At 37.1% G+C, this 17594-nt stretch overlaps 1 protein-coding gene across 1 annotated transcript in view; it reads left to right on the top strand.

The window, feature by feature from the left end:
• smap2 (small ArfGAP2) overlaps window positions 1-4079 on the top strand; it is a 32311-nt gene extending 28232 nt beyond the window's left edge. Inside the window, exon 10 of the mRNA XM_073821787.1 lies at window positions 1268-4079. Coding sequence (XP_073677888.1) covers window positions 1268-1393 — 126 coding nt within the window. The 3' untranslated portion in view covers window positions 1394-4079. The remainder of the gene's footprint in view (window positions 1-1267) is intronic.
• Window positions 4080-17594: the final 13515 nt, after the last annotated feature.

Below are 17594 nucleotides of genomic sequence, written 5' to 3'. Positions count from 1 at the left end.
CAAAATAAAAGTACGGTTTAACATGTAACAGAACAATATTAGTCTTGTATTACTGTACAGTATAATGTAGGTGTTTATATGTTCACATTTAAATAATTTACATAAAACAATATATATGATAAAAAATAAAATAAAGAGTCACCACTTAATTGTTGAAAAAATACTATTATTATTAAACCTTTTTTTAACTGAATATAATTTTTCTTCTATGTATTAATTTTAACAGTAAAGCTCCGTTTATTTTTATTTTTATTTTTAAAAATAAATCTGTGATTTTGCTTTCATTTGATTATCAGAAAAATTAAAACAAGAATTTCTGAAAAAAAAAAAAAAAAGATTGTAAGGCCCTATTGTTCAAAATGTTGAAAGCTTTGGACTTATTTTTTCACTTAAATATTTTTGTTATTACACAAAGTATAGGCTAAAGTACCGGGAAAGAAGTAATGTTGGCTACTGGCAACCAGCAATCTGTGCAGAAAAAAATATAATCAGCCAAGTATTTGCAACAACCTCTGACCTGTGGTCAAGCCGTACTTCTGGGCCATACATTAGCTTGACCATTCACTTCATCGACAATGAATGGGGTTTGAATTGAGGATTAAGAGATAATTAAGTGTATATTGTGACTTTAGACTTATGTTTACATTTTAATTATTTGAGTTTTCCATGGTTGTTGACATTTCTGTCTTAATAACTGAGGGGATTATGATCAGAGGCAGGTTAAGTTTAAAATAAAAATGCTTGAGTGTAATATATTTTTCTCCTGGTCCTTATTTTAAATAGGTCATAAAAATATCAATAATTATCGATATCGACCGATATGAAACACTGATATCGTGATATAGTTTTCAGCCATATCGCCCAGCCCTATGTGTAGCATTACTTTCCATAAAAAGCAACTAAGTAACACAATAAGTAAATTTTCCATGGGCTAATGCAATATTGTAATGCATTACTGTGCTTTCTGTGCGCATGCTTCAGATGTGTGTGCTCAGAAAACCCTATATCAGAAGTTTAAACTAATATGGTTCAAAACGCATGATTTCAACGCATTAGACATAATCAAAACCAAACAGTCTTCCTTGAAAGCTTCAGTCCCCATTAATTGTTCTGTATTGCCAAAAGCAACTGGTATGAAGTTTCTCCTTTTGTCTTCCATTGGTTTGGAACGACATGAGGGAGAACAAAATGAAATCAACGACTGCCAGTGTCATCGTTATTTTCTTTTAATTGCCTGTAATGACCGTTTTTGTTATCTCTCTCACAGATGACTCAACACATGGCGGGAATGAATGTCTACGGAGCCAATAACATGATGGGATACGGGCAGCCTATGGGGGGGGCGGCTGCTCCCGGTTCAAATCCAGTGCTCGGGTCACACGTGTGGAAGTGAAGATGATGCCATAGAGAGAGAGAGAGTGGGACGGCGTGTCAGAATTGGTTGGGCTCGGTTGGCGCCAAGACTGACTGACAGCAGAAGGGGAACAGATTGTAGGAGCAAACACTTTGGAAAGTCGATTAGATGATCGCAACCGAAGCAAAGTCTCTACCTCCCTCATTCTCAGAGCCAGATTCTCATGCTTGCCTTCAAACAGTCACATACTCAGAGAGAGAATAGAAGTGTCGCTCGCAAGGTATAGTGCGTATGCACTTCTCAAACGAATGTTGCGTTTCACAGCTTTGATGTTCCTGATTGATTTTTTGCTACATTCGCTTGAAAATTCGGTTCGATTTTTTTGATCAGTGTTAAGATGCGATCACATTTACTGTTTTTGGCCGAATTTTCACAGGCAAATTATGATTTCCCCTCAGAATTTGCATGTGAATTTGACTTGGAATAAAAGTGACTTTTGTGCGAGTTGTGCTTCATATTTCACTGTTGACAATATACAGTTTTTGGCTCACAGTGTTTCGCCAATATGCAACAGCATCTTTAGTTTCGGTTAAGAAAGCTTGTTTCATTTGAGAAACTTTATCACTTAGATATATACATCATCATAAGCATGTTTGCAGTCATAAATGAACAGCTAGAAGCCATTATAGTTAGCATTTCTGTTCTTATAACTGATACTGCTGAGGAAAATGTCATTTTGCTGTCAGGTTCTGCAACGATACTCTTCTGTTGTCGTCTTTCAAACGCACAGGGTACAACTAAGCCACTTTGACTTTGCTTTCTGTCACACTCGCTCTCAACTCAGGAGAAATAAAGGCTTGGGAGGATGAGGGTTCTCACATCCATCTCATAGCAGGACATTTACATTCAGCCAAAGATTTATTAACGCCCAGCGTTCGGCACAGATCTTTGGAACGATACGTTCTAGATGGATCCATGCTGCTGTTTGTCGTTTCAGAGCATTGCGGTTTGACCTCAAGAGTTTAATGGCACCATTGATTGTATTGTGCACTGCTTTTCTCCTCATTACTGAGTGCAGGGTCACCGCTGGCAGAGAGAGTGAAATTTTCGGACACTGAGGCTGCAGCTTGGACCGAGACCAAATGAATGTTTCACTCTGACTGCTGCCCGGAGAGCAGAATTTGCCATGGCCACTGTGTGAAGTTCATTCGAAGCAGTCAGCTTGGGGTTTGTATTGACTTTACTCGCTGTTTGTTTGAGCCTGATGTACTTCTAAAATAACCAAATGCGATGAGGTTCACTCTTGATCTTATTTTAAAGTAGAGCATGTGAAAGGAAGAAGCTGCTTTGCTGGTCTGGTTTCAGACAGGTTTTAGGCACTTACACCCGTTTTAAACTTTAAAGTAGATCTGATTAGTTTGGTTTGAAAAGTTTTTGTTCAGGGTTAAGCAGTTGTACATGCATTAAACATGACATGCTTTTGTGTTACTTTTCAGGTGTTGTTTTTATCTTTCATAGCCATAGAAACTTTCAAAACGTTCTCCTCAGTGATATGTAAAGGAGTTTGCTCTGGGCTTCTCTACAATATTTGGTTGCTGTGTTTTTCACTGTAGCCCTGAATGTGAAGAATTGTTTGCTAATATTGCGAGTGCTTTTTATACCTTGGTGGACATGCGGTCTTGCACATCACTGCCCTCTATTGGCCAATAAGTGATCATCAGTGATGTACAGTCAGTGTATCACATTTGTTGCTGAATGTCCTTTTTTATTGTGCGAAAAGTTTTAATTTGAATCTGCACTGCATTTTTTAGGTTTTGTATGTTCGTTTGCTTTGTTCTGATTAAATGGGACCATTCTTTTCTCATTAATTAGGCACATGTGAACTTGTAAATACCATGTTTGTGATATACTAAGACTTGTAACCGTCTATATATGGTCCAAGGTTTTATCTTTAATTTAAAACTGTTATATTGGCACTTTACAATAGCAGCTTGTATGCATGAATAGTTCATTGAGATTTGATTAGACAACATTCAATTCGTGTGCATGCTAGACATTCCAAAACAGCGATTGGATGTTCAGTCTGACATCATATCAGTGGGCTGCTTTCAACCTTCCACTTGAATGTATCTGTCCGGGTTGAGTGATTTGGATCAGGTCATTTTAAAGTAGTGCTCTGTGTAAAGCAATATGAGGTCCTGTTTAAAAGTTGATTTACAATAATACATCAGCACACATAGTTAATACGTAGAGAAGCAATCATTCTAGAGGTCTGCAAAATGCAACTGCTATGTATACATTGCGCATTTCCTACCATACATAAAATAAATGCTTTTGTTTCAAGCTAGCGGTAAATGTTAACACCTCTATTGCTGTTTTTTCTTTTTGGAATACGGAGGGCTTGTTTCCACACACGCTTGCAGACTCAAAGAAGAGACTCCGACAGCTGTGTAATGGTTTTCATCACTCCTTTTGGTGAAACGGTGCTAAAACATCATCTGCCCACTTTCGGTTATGGAGGTCTTGAACATTCTTCCTCTGTGAACTCTCATGTGAGAGGATGTACCATCATCTAAGTGTCTGTTATGCTGAAGTGATCACATCATTGTGGCTCACAGTGAATGTGTACATATGTGGGTTACTTGCAAAAGTTTGTATTTAAGTTCCTTTTCAGAAATGCATTACAAAGGCTTGAATGTCAAATAAGATGAGAAATAAACATCTTGACTGCAAATTAAGTGTTGCGTTGTGATTATATACGGTGCATGTTCTTTAGTTGCACATGCAATAAAAATAATTATCCACACACTAGACAACTTTTTCATTCTTTGGTAGGTGGAGAAATGCTTTACAAATTAGGGTTTAATGTGTTATAATGTTATTTACAGTGAATTAAGTTTTTTATTAAAGGGTTAGTTTATCCAAAAATATTTATTCTGCCATTAATTACTCACCTTCATGTTCCAAACCTGTAAGTCCTTTCTTTCATCTTTGAAACACAAAAAAGGTATTTTTGATGAAATCCAAGAGCTTTCTGACTCTGCATAGACAGCAATGCAACTGAAGGCCCAGAAAGGTAGTAAGGACATTGTTAAAATAGTCCATGTGACAAAGGTGGCTCAGCCTTAATTTTACAAAGTTACTAGAATACTTTTTTGTGCGTAAAGAAAACAAAAATAACTTTACTCAACAACTTCTCCCCTAAGTTAGCATCTTCCACCATTACTGAGAAAACCACAATGTATGCATGTGTAGTGCTTATAAATAAGGCTCAGTGCATACAGAAGAGAGTAACTTGGGAGGAGAAGAATTGTTGAATTTGTTCTCTTTGTGCACAAAAAGTATTCTTGCCGTTTTGTAAAAATATATTTTAACAATGTCCTTACTACCTTTCTGGGCAGTGAACATGTCACTTGCCTTGCTTTCTATGAAGAGTCAGAAAACTCTTTCAACAAAAATATCTTAATTTGCGTTCTGAAGATGAACAATGGTCTTTGAAAGACATGAGAGTGAGTAATGACAGATTTTTTTTATTTTTGAGTAACCTATTCCTTTAAAAGCAGTGTTTCAACAATGGCTGTTGCAGCCACTTGTATGGATTATATGAATGGATTTATTAGTGTGTATGATGGTAGGCAGTTTTTGTTGTAGCAGTGAGATTAAATAGTTGCTGCATCTGGCACAACAGCCATTAGGGGGCAGGGCCAAGGGCGTTGTTAGACCTTAAAGGGATAGTTCACCCAAAAATGAAAATTTGATGTTTATCTGCTTACCCCCAATGCATCCAAGATGTAGGTGACTTTGTTTCCTCAGAAAAACACAAACGAAGATTTTTTAATGAAAACCGGTGCAGTCTGCCAGCCTTATCATGGATGTGGATGGGCACCAAACCTTTAAAAGTAAACAAAAACATGCACAGACAAATCCAAATTACACCCTGCGACTCGTGACGATACATTGATGTCCTAAGACACGAAACGATCGGTTTTTCTGAGAAACTGAACAGTATTTATATCATTTTTTACCTTTGATACACAGCCACGTCCATCTGTCATGAGCACGAGTTTGGCATCAGTCACGTCACATGTGCACGCGCTCTGTCGTAGAATACGCAAACTCCGTAAGCGATCTGTCGCATGTATACGACTCTCATTGTTAACATAGAGCACAGAGATTGTGGGTATAGCGGCTGATCAAAATGGTAATTACTTGCGCGTATCCTGATTGTTTAAACCGATTTAAAGCTAAAAGATTACGTTTGCTTGCGCAAACTCATCCGGGACTTTTCACTGATTTCCCCTTCTGGTGTTTGCGTATTCTACGACAGAGCGTGTGCTCATGTGACGTGACTGATGCCAAACTCGTGCTCATGACAGATGGACGTGGCTGTGTATCAAAGGTAAAAAATGATATAAATACTGTTCAGTTTCTCGCAAAAACCGATCGTTTCGTGTCTTAAGACATCAGTGTATCGTCACGAGTCGCAGGGTGTAATTTGGATTTGTCTGTGCATGTTTTTGTTTACTTTTAAAGGTTTGGTGCCCATCCACATCCATGATAAGGTTGGCAGACTGCACCGGTTTTCATAAAAAATCTTTGTTTGTGTTTTTCTGAGGAAACAAAGTCACCTACATCTTGGATGCATTGGGGGTAAGCAGATAAACATAAAATTTTCATTTTTGGGTGAACTATCCCTTTAAGCTCTACTAGGGCACAGGCAGTCCATTACTCATATAATTTTTCTTTCTTGAAAGCCAGTTGCATGTACAACACAATTAACTATACAATCTTGTGTAACTATTCCTACACTGCAACAAGCACTATACGCAGGGTGCGAATTAAAAACCCATCGCTCATGTTTTGTATTTGTAATAGACGTCTATGCTCGGAAGTTAAACAGTGAAAGAGTAAACGCGATCTTTCATAATCATCCATTTATCAGTCAAATAGGGATGTGAATTTCTTACCCAGCGTTTCCCATACATCCGGGCCTGTCCACACGGAGACGCGTTTCGCTGTATACATATAAATTTTTTATCGTATTGGCGTTTCATCCACACGGATCCGGTGTTTTAGGAGACTGAATCCGCTATTTTTTGAAACCGGGTCCCAAAGTGGATAAATCTGAAAACGACACCCTCGCGGTTTCGTGTGTACAGCCAATACGTATATTTTGTGAAACGATGATGTCATCACATCACGTGTCGGCTGCGTCACACGTAACAGCAACAACAATAATGGCGGACTACATGATTGTGTTCGTGTTGCTACTAAGCCTACTAGCTTTATTACAGCAAAATCTATTGCTTCTATGCAACTGTTATGAGCAACAAGCGATAATGTTCGCATCTTCGTCGTCTTCTTCTAAGTTCGTATACAGCGAGCAAGGTTATGCGCATGCTCAAAGTCTTCTTCCCCGTGTATAGCGTATCTCTATGGCAGAATTACAGCACCCCACACTGGTCTGGCATATATACTACACCGTTTTCAGTGGTTTCGTGTTTACGGAATTTTTTTTAGAACGAGGAAAAAGAATGATCGGATAGGGAACGCACCGGCTTCGTGTAGACCAGTGTTTCTCAACGGGGGCGGTACCGCCCCCCAGGGGGCGTTGGGAGAGCATCGGGGGGCGCTGAAAGCAATAATTTTGAAAGGGGGGCGCTGAGGTGGTTTTGGGGGGCGTTTGATTAAGACGAGTTTAAACCGAATATGTTTGAGCTGAAACTTGCAGAAGAAAACGGTCTGCCACATCCTAATGCCATTTCTACACTGGATGCATCAAAGCGCACTTTCTATAGGCTATCTATTTGTCATCTTGTCTGCAGCATAAGCGCGCGGAATGCGTTTACTGTAGCGCTCGCGCTCAGTTACTGAATGACAGATTATAACGGGATCTATGTGCTTTAACGCAACTTGTTGCGTCGTTCGCGGCCAGTGTAGCAGTGTTAAAGGCATTGCACAGAGTCCAAAATTTTCGTGTGCGTTTTTTCGTATTCATAATCCTAAAAATTCGTCACACACAGAAAGTCCGATGGGTATTAATTCATCCATTGTGAAAAAAAAACGCAAAACAACACGAAATAGAACGATGTTGTTGTCCACTCTCTTCTTAAAAAGAGAAACAGATATAGAGGAATGAGGAAATACTTTTAAGGCGCACCTCCTTATTAATAAACTGCGGGATTATCCCGGGTGATTCAAAGTTTATTTCAGGATGTCAGTAATCTGTAATGCTTTGCTAGCATTACTGGAGCCACATATTAAAGAAGACCACTAATTTATTTGGGAACTCAGCGTAAGACCTTTACAGTGCTTTGTGCTGCGGGACAAAGTGAATGAATTTGACAGACGCAATTCTGGATTTTGGCGTTCGCTTGTACGGTGGCTCTGAACTGTCAAAACACCTCTCAAAATGCTTGCTACAGATGCGAAAAACGCAAAAAATCAAACCCGATCCGATTTTTTTTTTTTGATGGACGAAAATTAAGGAGGCAGTGTGCAAGTGTGATTAACATTACGTGAGGTATTTATTTTTGAACGTGCAAAAAATTCGGACGAAATATTCGGACTCAGTGTGACTCATATTTGAAATAAAATTATGTATGAGTTAATGTGGGCTGTGTTATGGGTTTAGATAGGCTTATTTTAAAAGCATGTAACCTATGTATTATAAATAAAATATACATTACTATTAAAAAAGGCAAATACGATTTTTTAATGGATGAATTAAAAAGGTTGCATTTGTTTGTTTAAAAAAAATACCATTAAAAAAAGCTTTTTAATTGAATATATTTTAAAATGTGTTTTCCTCTTATGCTAAGCTTCATTACTCTAGCTTTCAGTGTCACATGATCTTTCAGAAATCATGCTGAATGCCATAAAATCAAGAATAGGTAATTTGTTCTCTTTAACATTTATTTAATTGACTGAAGTATAAAGAAACAAATTCCAATGTTTACACTGGCCAACATATTTTTGTTAATATAAACAAATTTTGAGCCACGATCTAGCTTTGCTTGCAAAGACTGAGAAGCTCCTTTTATACCCAAAGATGATCCCCTCACCTATTACCAATTCACCTGGCTTCTGTCAACTGTTTCAAAACAGTTTAGCTTATTCTATAACCTTTTCACTTTTATTTTTCTTCTGTCCCAATTGTTTTGGAGTGTGTTGCACTTTTGTTACTTAAAAAAATGTTTATATTTAATAAAATACATGTTAGTTGGTCAGTGAAAACTTTGGAAATCTTTTCTTTGTAATGTTGTCAATTAAATAAAAGTTAAATAGAATTAACAAATCATAGATTTGATCATTTTACAAAACATCCCAACTTTTAGTGTTGTACTTAGTTTTATTTAAGGTATTTGTAAGCAAACTTTGAAATATTCTAAAAATTGTGAAATATAGTAAAGTAGAGTTTACATTTCTTCCATTTGCATGTGTAAATGTGGTATTACCCACAAAATTAACCATGTCTACTATCTCAGAAAAAAGGGAATTCAATAAATTCTCAAAAAGAAGGGTATTTTCCAAGGGATAATTATTATTATTATTATTATTTTTTACTGAAAGCTAATTGAAAATATCCTAACATATCACAACAGTAAAATGGGTGTTCAAGAGTTCCAGAAATGGCAGAACAAACTAAAATCACTTATGTAAAAATGTCCTTTTGGATGTTCTAAACAGGAATTTTTATTTAGTATTTTTAAATTTGGGGCAATAAAGTATATCAGCATCACAACAACACTGAAGCTGTAGCAATGAAAATCAACATTTTGCTTAAAAACTCTGTAAATGAATGTTATTACGTTATATATATATATATATATATATATATATATATATATATATATATATATATATATATATGTAATTTACTGTAAAAAAAAAGTACATCACTGTCTTTTTTGATCAATTCAATGCATCCTTGAATTAAGTAAAAATTGTAATGACCCCATACATTTGAATTACTATAAATATATAATAACAGTCCTTATTATAAACACAAAATACTAATAATAATCAACTTTAATATTTAGTGAGGACAATTAGACTATGATTTATTTGATGGGGGGCGGTGAGGGACCTGAATAATGGGTAGGGGGGCGCTGGCCCAAAAAAGGTTGAGAACCACTGGTGTAGACGGAGTCGGAGTTTACTTGTTTACTTGGGCGGCCCGCCCAGGTAATGACAAAACGTCACGAGGCAGCTGCCCTCTCTAGCGGCTTGTTCCTCAGCTGCGATCGCGCTGGTTTCACTCTCTCCCCCTGTCTCCATCATCACTGCACGGCGACACACCCGCTCAATGTTCCCCTCTATGTGCATTCTGCCTATATACGTTACTGATAATCAGGGCTCGACAATACGGACTGCCCGGGGTCAGCGTGCGAGACGCTCGGGACAGTAGACAGGATCGTCTATGGCCCGAACGGGCCAGTGCTGCCTTGTCACTAAAGGTGAATTGGCCTGCGCCTGTTTGTCAAATTCGTGCAAGTACAGTCGTAAGAATCGAGAAACGGCTTGTGTTTAAAAGCCTTTAAATGCTACCTTCTCTGTGATGTCGTGAACACCATATTGCTGTTCTGTCCCTCTTATCTGATTGGATGTTGTGAGCACTGTTTTTTAACCTGGTAACAACCAGTACAGCGATGAGACGGCAACATGGCGGCAACATAAAATTATGTAGCTAAAAAGAAAACGTCTGTTTCTAACTCGCATTTGCGACTAAAAATTACTACGTGCGACTGTGAAAAAAATATTTAGGAGCGCGACTGACCCCATCAGTATGTGTTTGCGCTTAGGGGAGCTTCAAAGGTTTCTACACGTTTTTGCAACTTTGAGTAATGTATTACAGACATATCTCACGAATCCTTTCATTAATAAAGTGTAGAGAGAGTGTAAATAAGAGACTGATTATGCAGTAAGTTATAGAGAGCGCTGTTGATTATAATAGAGCTTTGTGATATCGCAAACTAAGATGAGTGACAACTTTTAATAAGTTTTGTGGGAGTTTGTAAATGAGGTACTGATTTAATACAACAAGTTATTATATATATATATATATATATATATATATATATATATATATATATATATAATACAAGAAGTTATTAAGTGACTTACATTGTCTGACTATAACACTATTGCCTGATTATGCTCTGTTTCGTCGTCAAGTGGTCTGAAATAAGTCAACTGAGCCGCTGCGCATCTCCATTCAAACACAGCGGTGTTTCGTTTATGAATGAACGTGCGTTTTTAAACGAATCTAGTAAAATGATTCAATTTCCCATTCATTAAGAGTCACTTATTTGTTGCCGAATGAACCATCTGTTCGAACGAATCAAATGAATATGATTCAGTAATTAAATCAGTCTCTTGCCTCTACCTGCTGGCAGATATCTGTATTCAAAATTGTATAACATGAATTTATGAATTTGATTGCACTCATGGCACCTCTGAGCCTAATTAAACATATGAAAAGGTAAAAACAAAAAATTCTTGGACGACCACCGTAAAAACAAAACTTTTAACATAAATTCTGCTTAATAATGCTCTATTTACTAATATTGTTTAATTTTCTTCTTTGCAACAATATTCCTTTAATAGGAGTCCTCCATTTATGTATAGTTAACTGCTGATCTGGGACCATCAACCTGGACATGACCTGTTGTGCATAAATTTAGTTACATCACAATTATATATTTTTTAAAATTGTCAACTGTATTTAAGGAAATATACAGTTATATTTGGCTTTTGACACATTATTTAAAATGTGGCTAAGAAACAACTATTAACTTTTTTTTTTTTTTTTTTTTTTTGGTTGGGCCAGTGAAAATTTTGGCAGGGCAAGTAAAAATCTGAACCACTGACTAGAGACCTGCGCGGGACGGATTTTTCAGTCCCGCTCCCACAAGAATGTGTCCCTCGCCCGCCCGCTCCCGCGGAAATATCTCGTCCCGCTCCCGCCCGCAACATTCATGTTTTGTCCCGCTCCCGCCCGCAAAAACCCGCATAAAATTAACCTATATAGATTTTTTCAGTACATCGATTGAATTTACATTAAACAGTTCTGTAACAGCTTGTAAGTTCCACTAGACCCCAGCATAAATGCTCTGGATAAAATATTTGTTATTTAGGCTAAGCATCAACATTCACAAACCACTGTTATTCTTAAAGGGGCTATATGTAACTTTTTCCCCAAAATAAATGTAACAATAGCCTTTTTATTTGACCATTTATGACTCAAACATCTCCTGATGAGCATATTGACACCTTGTCAGCTCACAGTGGGTGCACCTATAAGCCTGTATCCTATTTTTCCTATTTTCTGTTGGGTCGGATTTTTCGCGCGCTGTCTGCGGATGTGACGTCAAGCGCGTTCATACCGCTAGTCATACTGTCAACTCAAAAATTTGCTTTCCAGGTGTTGCCATTCTTGTGGAAAATGGAGAAATGTGTTCCTATGTAATTTCTGGACAAACGCTGAGGTAAGTATTTGTTTGTGGACCAGTATTTCCGTTTGGCGGTCAGTGCCCATTTTCATGTACCATAATCCTCTGTGCAAACACCTCTGGTCCAGCATACTCCCATGAAATCAATGCTTAGAAGTGTTTTTATTAATCATTTGCGTTACATCCTTTTCAAGGCCAGTTTAGACTAGACTTAGACTAGTTTATGCTAGTGATTGCACAGTTGACTAGCAAACCTAGGTTAAAGCTGCTTTATCAAGAAAATATTGATGGTTAAGATAGTCTTAGCCTGTAAAGCCTGACATGAAATATGAAATAGTCAATTTTGTGTTTTTAATTGAATGGTTTGAAACCAGTTGAACCTCAGACAATTTTTAATAAAAGCCTGAAATTTGCATTTGTTTTATATTTTGTCATATTTGATACATTATGCAGTGTACAGTGAGAAAAAAACACTCCGAATGGGGAAAATAAAATAAAGTGAAAAATAAATCGCATTTTGGTGCAAAAATTGGTTAAAGAAATTAAGATGAAATATGTACGTAAAATATTTACATAAAATGCATATAAATATGTTTTACTTTGCATCCAGGTGTTTCCATTCTTGTGGAAAATGGAGAAAGGTGTTTCACTATCATTTCTGGACAAACGCTGAGGTAAGTATTTGTTTGTGGACCAGTATTTCCGTTTGGTGGTCAGTGGTCAAGGCTACCCAAATAATAATCAAGTGCCACAAAACCTGTCGTAAGGATCTTTTTTTTTTTTTTAATTTGATATTTATACATCATCTGAAAGCTACACAAATAAGCTTTCCATTGATGTATGGTTTGTTAGGATTAACAAACAAACGTTAAAGTTGTCCAAGTGAAGTTCTTAGCAATGCTAATCAAAAATTAGTAAAACATACTTAAAAAAGTTTTGATATATTTACGGTAGGAAATTTACAAAAATATCTTCATGGAACACGACCTTTACTTAATATCCTAATGATTTTTGGCATTAAAACATGCCGATTTTGACCCATGCAATGTATTGTTACAAATAAACCCTGTCCTACTTACGACTGGTTTTGTGGTCCAGGGTTACAACTGAATTATTTTTAGTTTTTATGAATAATATTCATTATTAAACTGTTACACAAACCATTATATATAAACCAACTGTTATATATAAAATTATTATTAATATGTCATTGTTGCACATCATGTGACACCAGTTGTGAAACTACAGGGAACTGTGAGGGTCTGGTCAGGCTCATTTGGATTTAGAGTCAGTGACTTGCACAGAGTGACACCCTGAACTGAAAAAAGACAAGACTAGCACAGAATTTTGCCCAAAAATATGAATGACCCTAAATATATATCTCTTAAGCTATGTCTGAACTAACTGAGTATGTCAGTATGTTGACATGTCAAACCTTGATCTACCTGTAAGTTATGCTGTCCCAGAATGATTAAAGTGCCCCTTTAAAACCACCAGATGGCAGTCAAGATCAACAGAACGAACTGGGGAGGCCTGGAAGAAGAATGCATTGTATATATTTCTACATTGTTTGAGAGAATCAAAGGTAAGCTTTAATTACCTAACTGAGGCTCAGCGTTTGGCACCAAATTCCCTCTTATGATTTAAGTGTTGTAAATGCAAATGGAAATCTGCCATCCGTAGTTTACATCTTTGAATGATTTTCCTTTAAAGGTGTTTATTGGATTGAGGGTTTATAAAAATCTGCTCAGCTGTAATATGAAAACAGACCGTTGGGTACCACAAAGCCTTGCTCTGATTGTTTCACGTTTTGTTGCCCAGAATGAGAACAGAATAGACTCAATTTGGCTCTGTTTCAAATCAGGCTAATCGGCTTTCGAGGCAAAATACATTCTCTCTAATCTCAACCTCGCCACTGTCCTCACTGAAGTGCATAAAAAGGTAAAACTGTCATTAAGAAAATCACATTAAGGGGCAGAAAACCACATGTAATCCCATGTTGTCTCTCCTTCTTAGTTGTGTTGCTATTGTACCATTCAGTGCCCATTTTTATGTACCTTAATCCTCTGTGCAAACACCTCTGGTCCAGCATACTACCATGAAATCAATGCTTAGAAGTGGTTTTATTAATCATTTGCATTACTTCCTTTTCAAGCAGCCTTTTCAAGGCCAGTTTAGACTAGACTTGGACTAGTTTATGCTTGTGGTTGCATTGTTGACTAGCAAAACTAGGTTAAAGCTGCTTTATCAAGAAAATATTGCTGACTAAGATAGTAAAGCCTGACATATGAAATATGAAATAGTCCTTTTTTTTGTTTTTAATTGAATGGTTTGAAACCAGTTGAACTTTCAGACAATTTTTAAAAAAGCTTGGAAGTTTGCATTTGTTTTATAATTTGTGTCATATTTAATACATCATGCTTTTATGGCCCATACGTAAAGGATAGTACAATAAGAAAAAACACTCCAAATGGGCCAAATAAAATAAAATAAAAACTAAATTACAATTTGGTGCAAAAATTGGTTAAAGAAAGTAAGATGAGATAATGCACGTAAATTATTTACATAAATACTTACATAAAATGCATATAAATGGTTTTTACTCTATATCTCTTTTTCTAACCTTCCTAGGCCTGTAATATTCGATACTTAGATTTAAACTATTTAAAAAAAAATTATATATATATTTATGTATGTATGTATGTATGTAATTTATTCTTATTTTAAATGATGTAAGCATAATCAAGTAAAGTTTTTATTTTTTATAGAATATATGCAGTCCAATTTATTTTGGAATATTACTAACAATATACAAGTTTTTCTTACATTTACTTTATTTAAATCAGTAGATTCTACAGCAAATAGACACATGTACCCCAAGCTGAAATGGGATAGTGTTCGAATTATACTAAAAGGCTTTTTATTTGCTGATAAAGTATAAACTCAGTCAGAAGGGCAGAAGAAATGTGAGCAATAGATGTTTTGAACATGGTATGCATTTTGGTGTCTTAGAAATTTGTGTATCAACTACTTACAGTAGGATATAGGGTTAAGAAGCACCAACATTTAATACTGTAGTATCCAAAACACACATTCAGAAGGACATGTATAATTTATAAGGAAATTTAATGTTCCTACTTTTTTTTAATTAATATGCCTATTTCTTGTCAAAACATATAAATGTATTAGTCACATATAATATTACATGTAACACAAATCATATTGTTGTCCAGCAACCAAATACGTTTCTATTGTCTGACAGTGACGGACTGCTGAAATGCAAAATCCTCGGTGGACTGCAGCCATTCAAACCCATAGACAGCCTTGACAGGCTCAGATTCAGAGTCTCTGAGCTCTCCTGCGTCCCATGGGTGTACTGTCAGGCCTGGCCGCACTGATCTCGCGTCAGTGTCACCAGTCCTGTTACTGTATGCATGTCAGCCTCCGGGATCCTCTGGGAAAGCCCATTGTTTCCCTTCCGTTTGCAATCGGTCGCTTTGAATGGTACAATGATCAAGCAAAATAATCAACTGGCCTTTGTTTTAGACAGCCCACCTCAATAGGAGAAAATAAACTTATGGTAATGAAGCCTTATCATGGGCAATTCAGATGTGAGAGTGATGGGCTTTGCGTGCCAGTCAAGCAGAATCATCCAACACAAGCCCTACCGTTGCAATGAGATGCTGACAGCCAATTGTCTGAGCTCCAGATCCTAATGCTTCAAGTCATTTAGACTATGCCAGTATATAGCACTGCTTTCATTTTAAAAATATTGCTTGCTCATATGACCTCCAGCTTCTTTTTGACAATATAGTACATCATGTAATAGTTAACTCTGGTCATCGAATCTCCAAGAGTGCTGATAAAACAGTCCAACAGCGCTAGGACTTTCACTGTTTGTATTGCTCTGCCTGTCTGTATTTATTTTAGACAGACTGCCACTCTGTTCATTAGTAGAGGCATTTTTCAGTTACACTTTCTGCAGATTACATAAGTACACTGGTAGGGGGGTTAGATGGGACTGTCTTACTGAGTGAGTTGTTGATTGAATGCATTGGTTGAATGAATCAATCATGCTTATACGTTCAGGAATGAAACGGTGACTTTGGGTTTGTCCAAATACTTACACTTGCGGCCTTTGCGCTTGATCTCTTGTCTGGTTACATGACGCATGTCCTGTATTTGGCCCAAGTGTTCAAGGGGGCGTGAAGACCACAAGTGTGTGTAGAACTTTTCATTACCCAATGGGACACTTATACAGTTACAGGTATGTGCCAAAAAATTTGAATATCGTGGGAAAGTCCATTTATTTCAATAATTTGTTTCAAATAGTGAAACTTGTGTGTTATATTAGTTCACTACACACAAAGTGAAATATTTCAAGCCTTTGTTTCAATTTTGTTGATTATGAATTAAAGAAAAAAAAATAAATCCAGTATTTCAGTCCACTCCTTATGAAGCTCCCCCAGATTTCTGAACTGCCATTGCTTGACAATCCTCTCAAGGCTACGGTCATCAGTAGCTATGTTTCCACCCAAAAATGCGAATTTAACTTATGCGCAAAATTGGAACATCGCATAAAACATTTGCACATAAAGCACCGTTTCCATCCAACGAAAGAAAGAGTACAAAATCGTCACTTCCTAGGGAAAACTAGGAGAAGTCATGAAAATAATAATTTTCATATATATATATATATATATATATATATATATATATACAGTCGTGGCCAAAAGTTTTGAGAATTACATAAATATTGGAAATTGGAAGAGTTGCTGCTTAAGTTTTTATAATAGCAATTTGCATATACTCCAGAATGTTATGAAGAGTGATCAGATGAATTGCATAGTCCTTCTTTGCCATGAAAATTAACTTAATCCCGAAAAAAACTTTCCACTGCATTTCATTGCTGTCATTAAAGGACCTGCTGAGATCATTTCAGTAATCGTCTTGTTAACTCAGGTGAGAATGTTGACGAGCACAAAGCTGGAGATCATTATGTCAGGCTGATTGGGTTAGAATGGCAGACTTGACATGTTAAAAGGAGGGTGATGCTTGAAATCATTGTTCTTCCATTGTTAACCATGGTGACCTGCAAAGAAACGCGTGCAGCCATCATTGCGTTGCATAAAAATGGCTTCACAGGCAAGGATATTGTGGCTACTAAGATTGCACCTAAATCAACAATTTATAGGATCATCAAGAACTTCAAGGAAAGAGGTTCAATTCTTGTTAAGAAGGCTTCAGGGCATCCAAGAAAGTCCAGCAAGCGCCAGGATCGTCTCCTAAAGAGGATTCAGCTGCGGGATCGGAGTGCCACCAGTGCAGAGCTTGCTCAGGAATGGCAGCAGGCAGGTGTGAGCGCATCTGCACGCACAGTGAGGCGAAGACTTTTGGAAGAAGGCCTGGTGTCAAGAAGGGCACCAAAGAAGCCACTTCTCTCCAAAAAACATCAGGGACAGATTGATCTTCTGCAAAAAGTATGGCGAATGGACTGCTGAGGACTGGGGAAAAGTCATATTCTCCGATGAAGCCTCTTTCCGATTGTTTGGGGCATCTGGAAAAAGGCTTGTCCGGAGAAGAAAAGGTGAGCGCTACCATCAGTCCTGTGTCATGCCAACAGTAAAGCATCCTGAGACCATTCATGTGTGGGGTTGCTTCTCATCCAAGGGAGTGGGCTCACTCACAATTTTGCCCAAAAACACAGCCATGAATAAAGAATGGTATCAAAACACCCTCCAACAGCAACTTCTTCCAACAATCCAACAACAGTTTGGTGAAGAACA

The sequence above is a fragment of the Garra rufa genome, chromosome 17 (genome assembly GCF_049309525.1).
Source record: "Garra rufa chromosome 17, GarRuf1.0, whole genome shotgun sequence".
In the NCBI taxonomy this organism is placed as follows: Eukaryota; Metazoa; Chordata; class Actinopteri; order Cypriniformes; family Cyprinidae; genus Garra; species Garra rufa.
The sequence above is the reverse complement of the archived record's forward strand: the minus strand, read 5'-3'. Positions and strand labels throughout refer to the sequence as shown.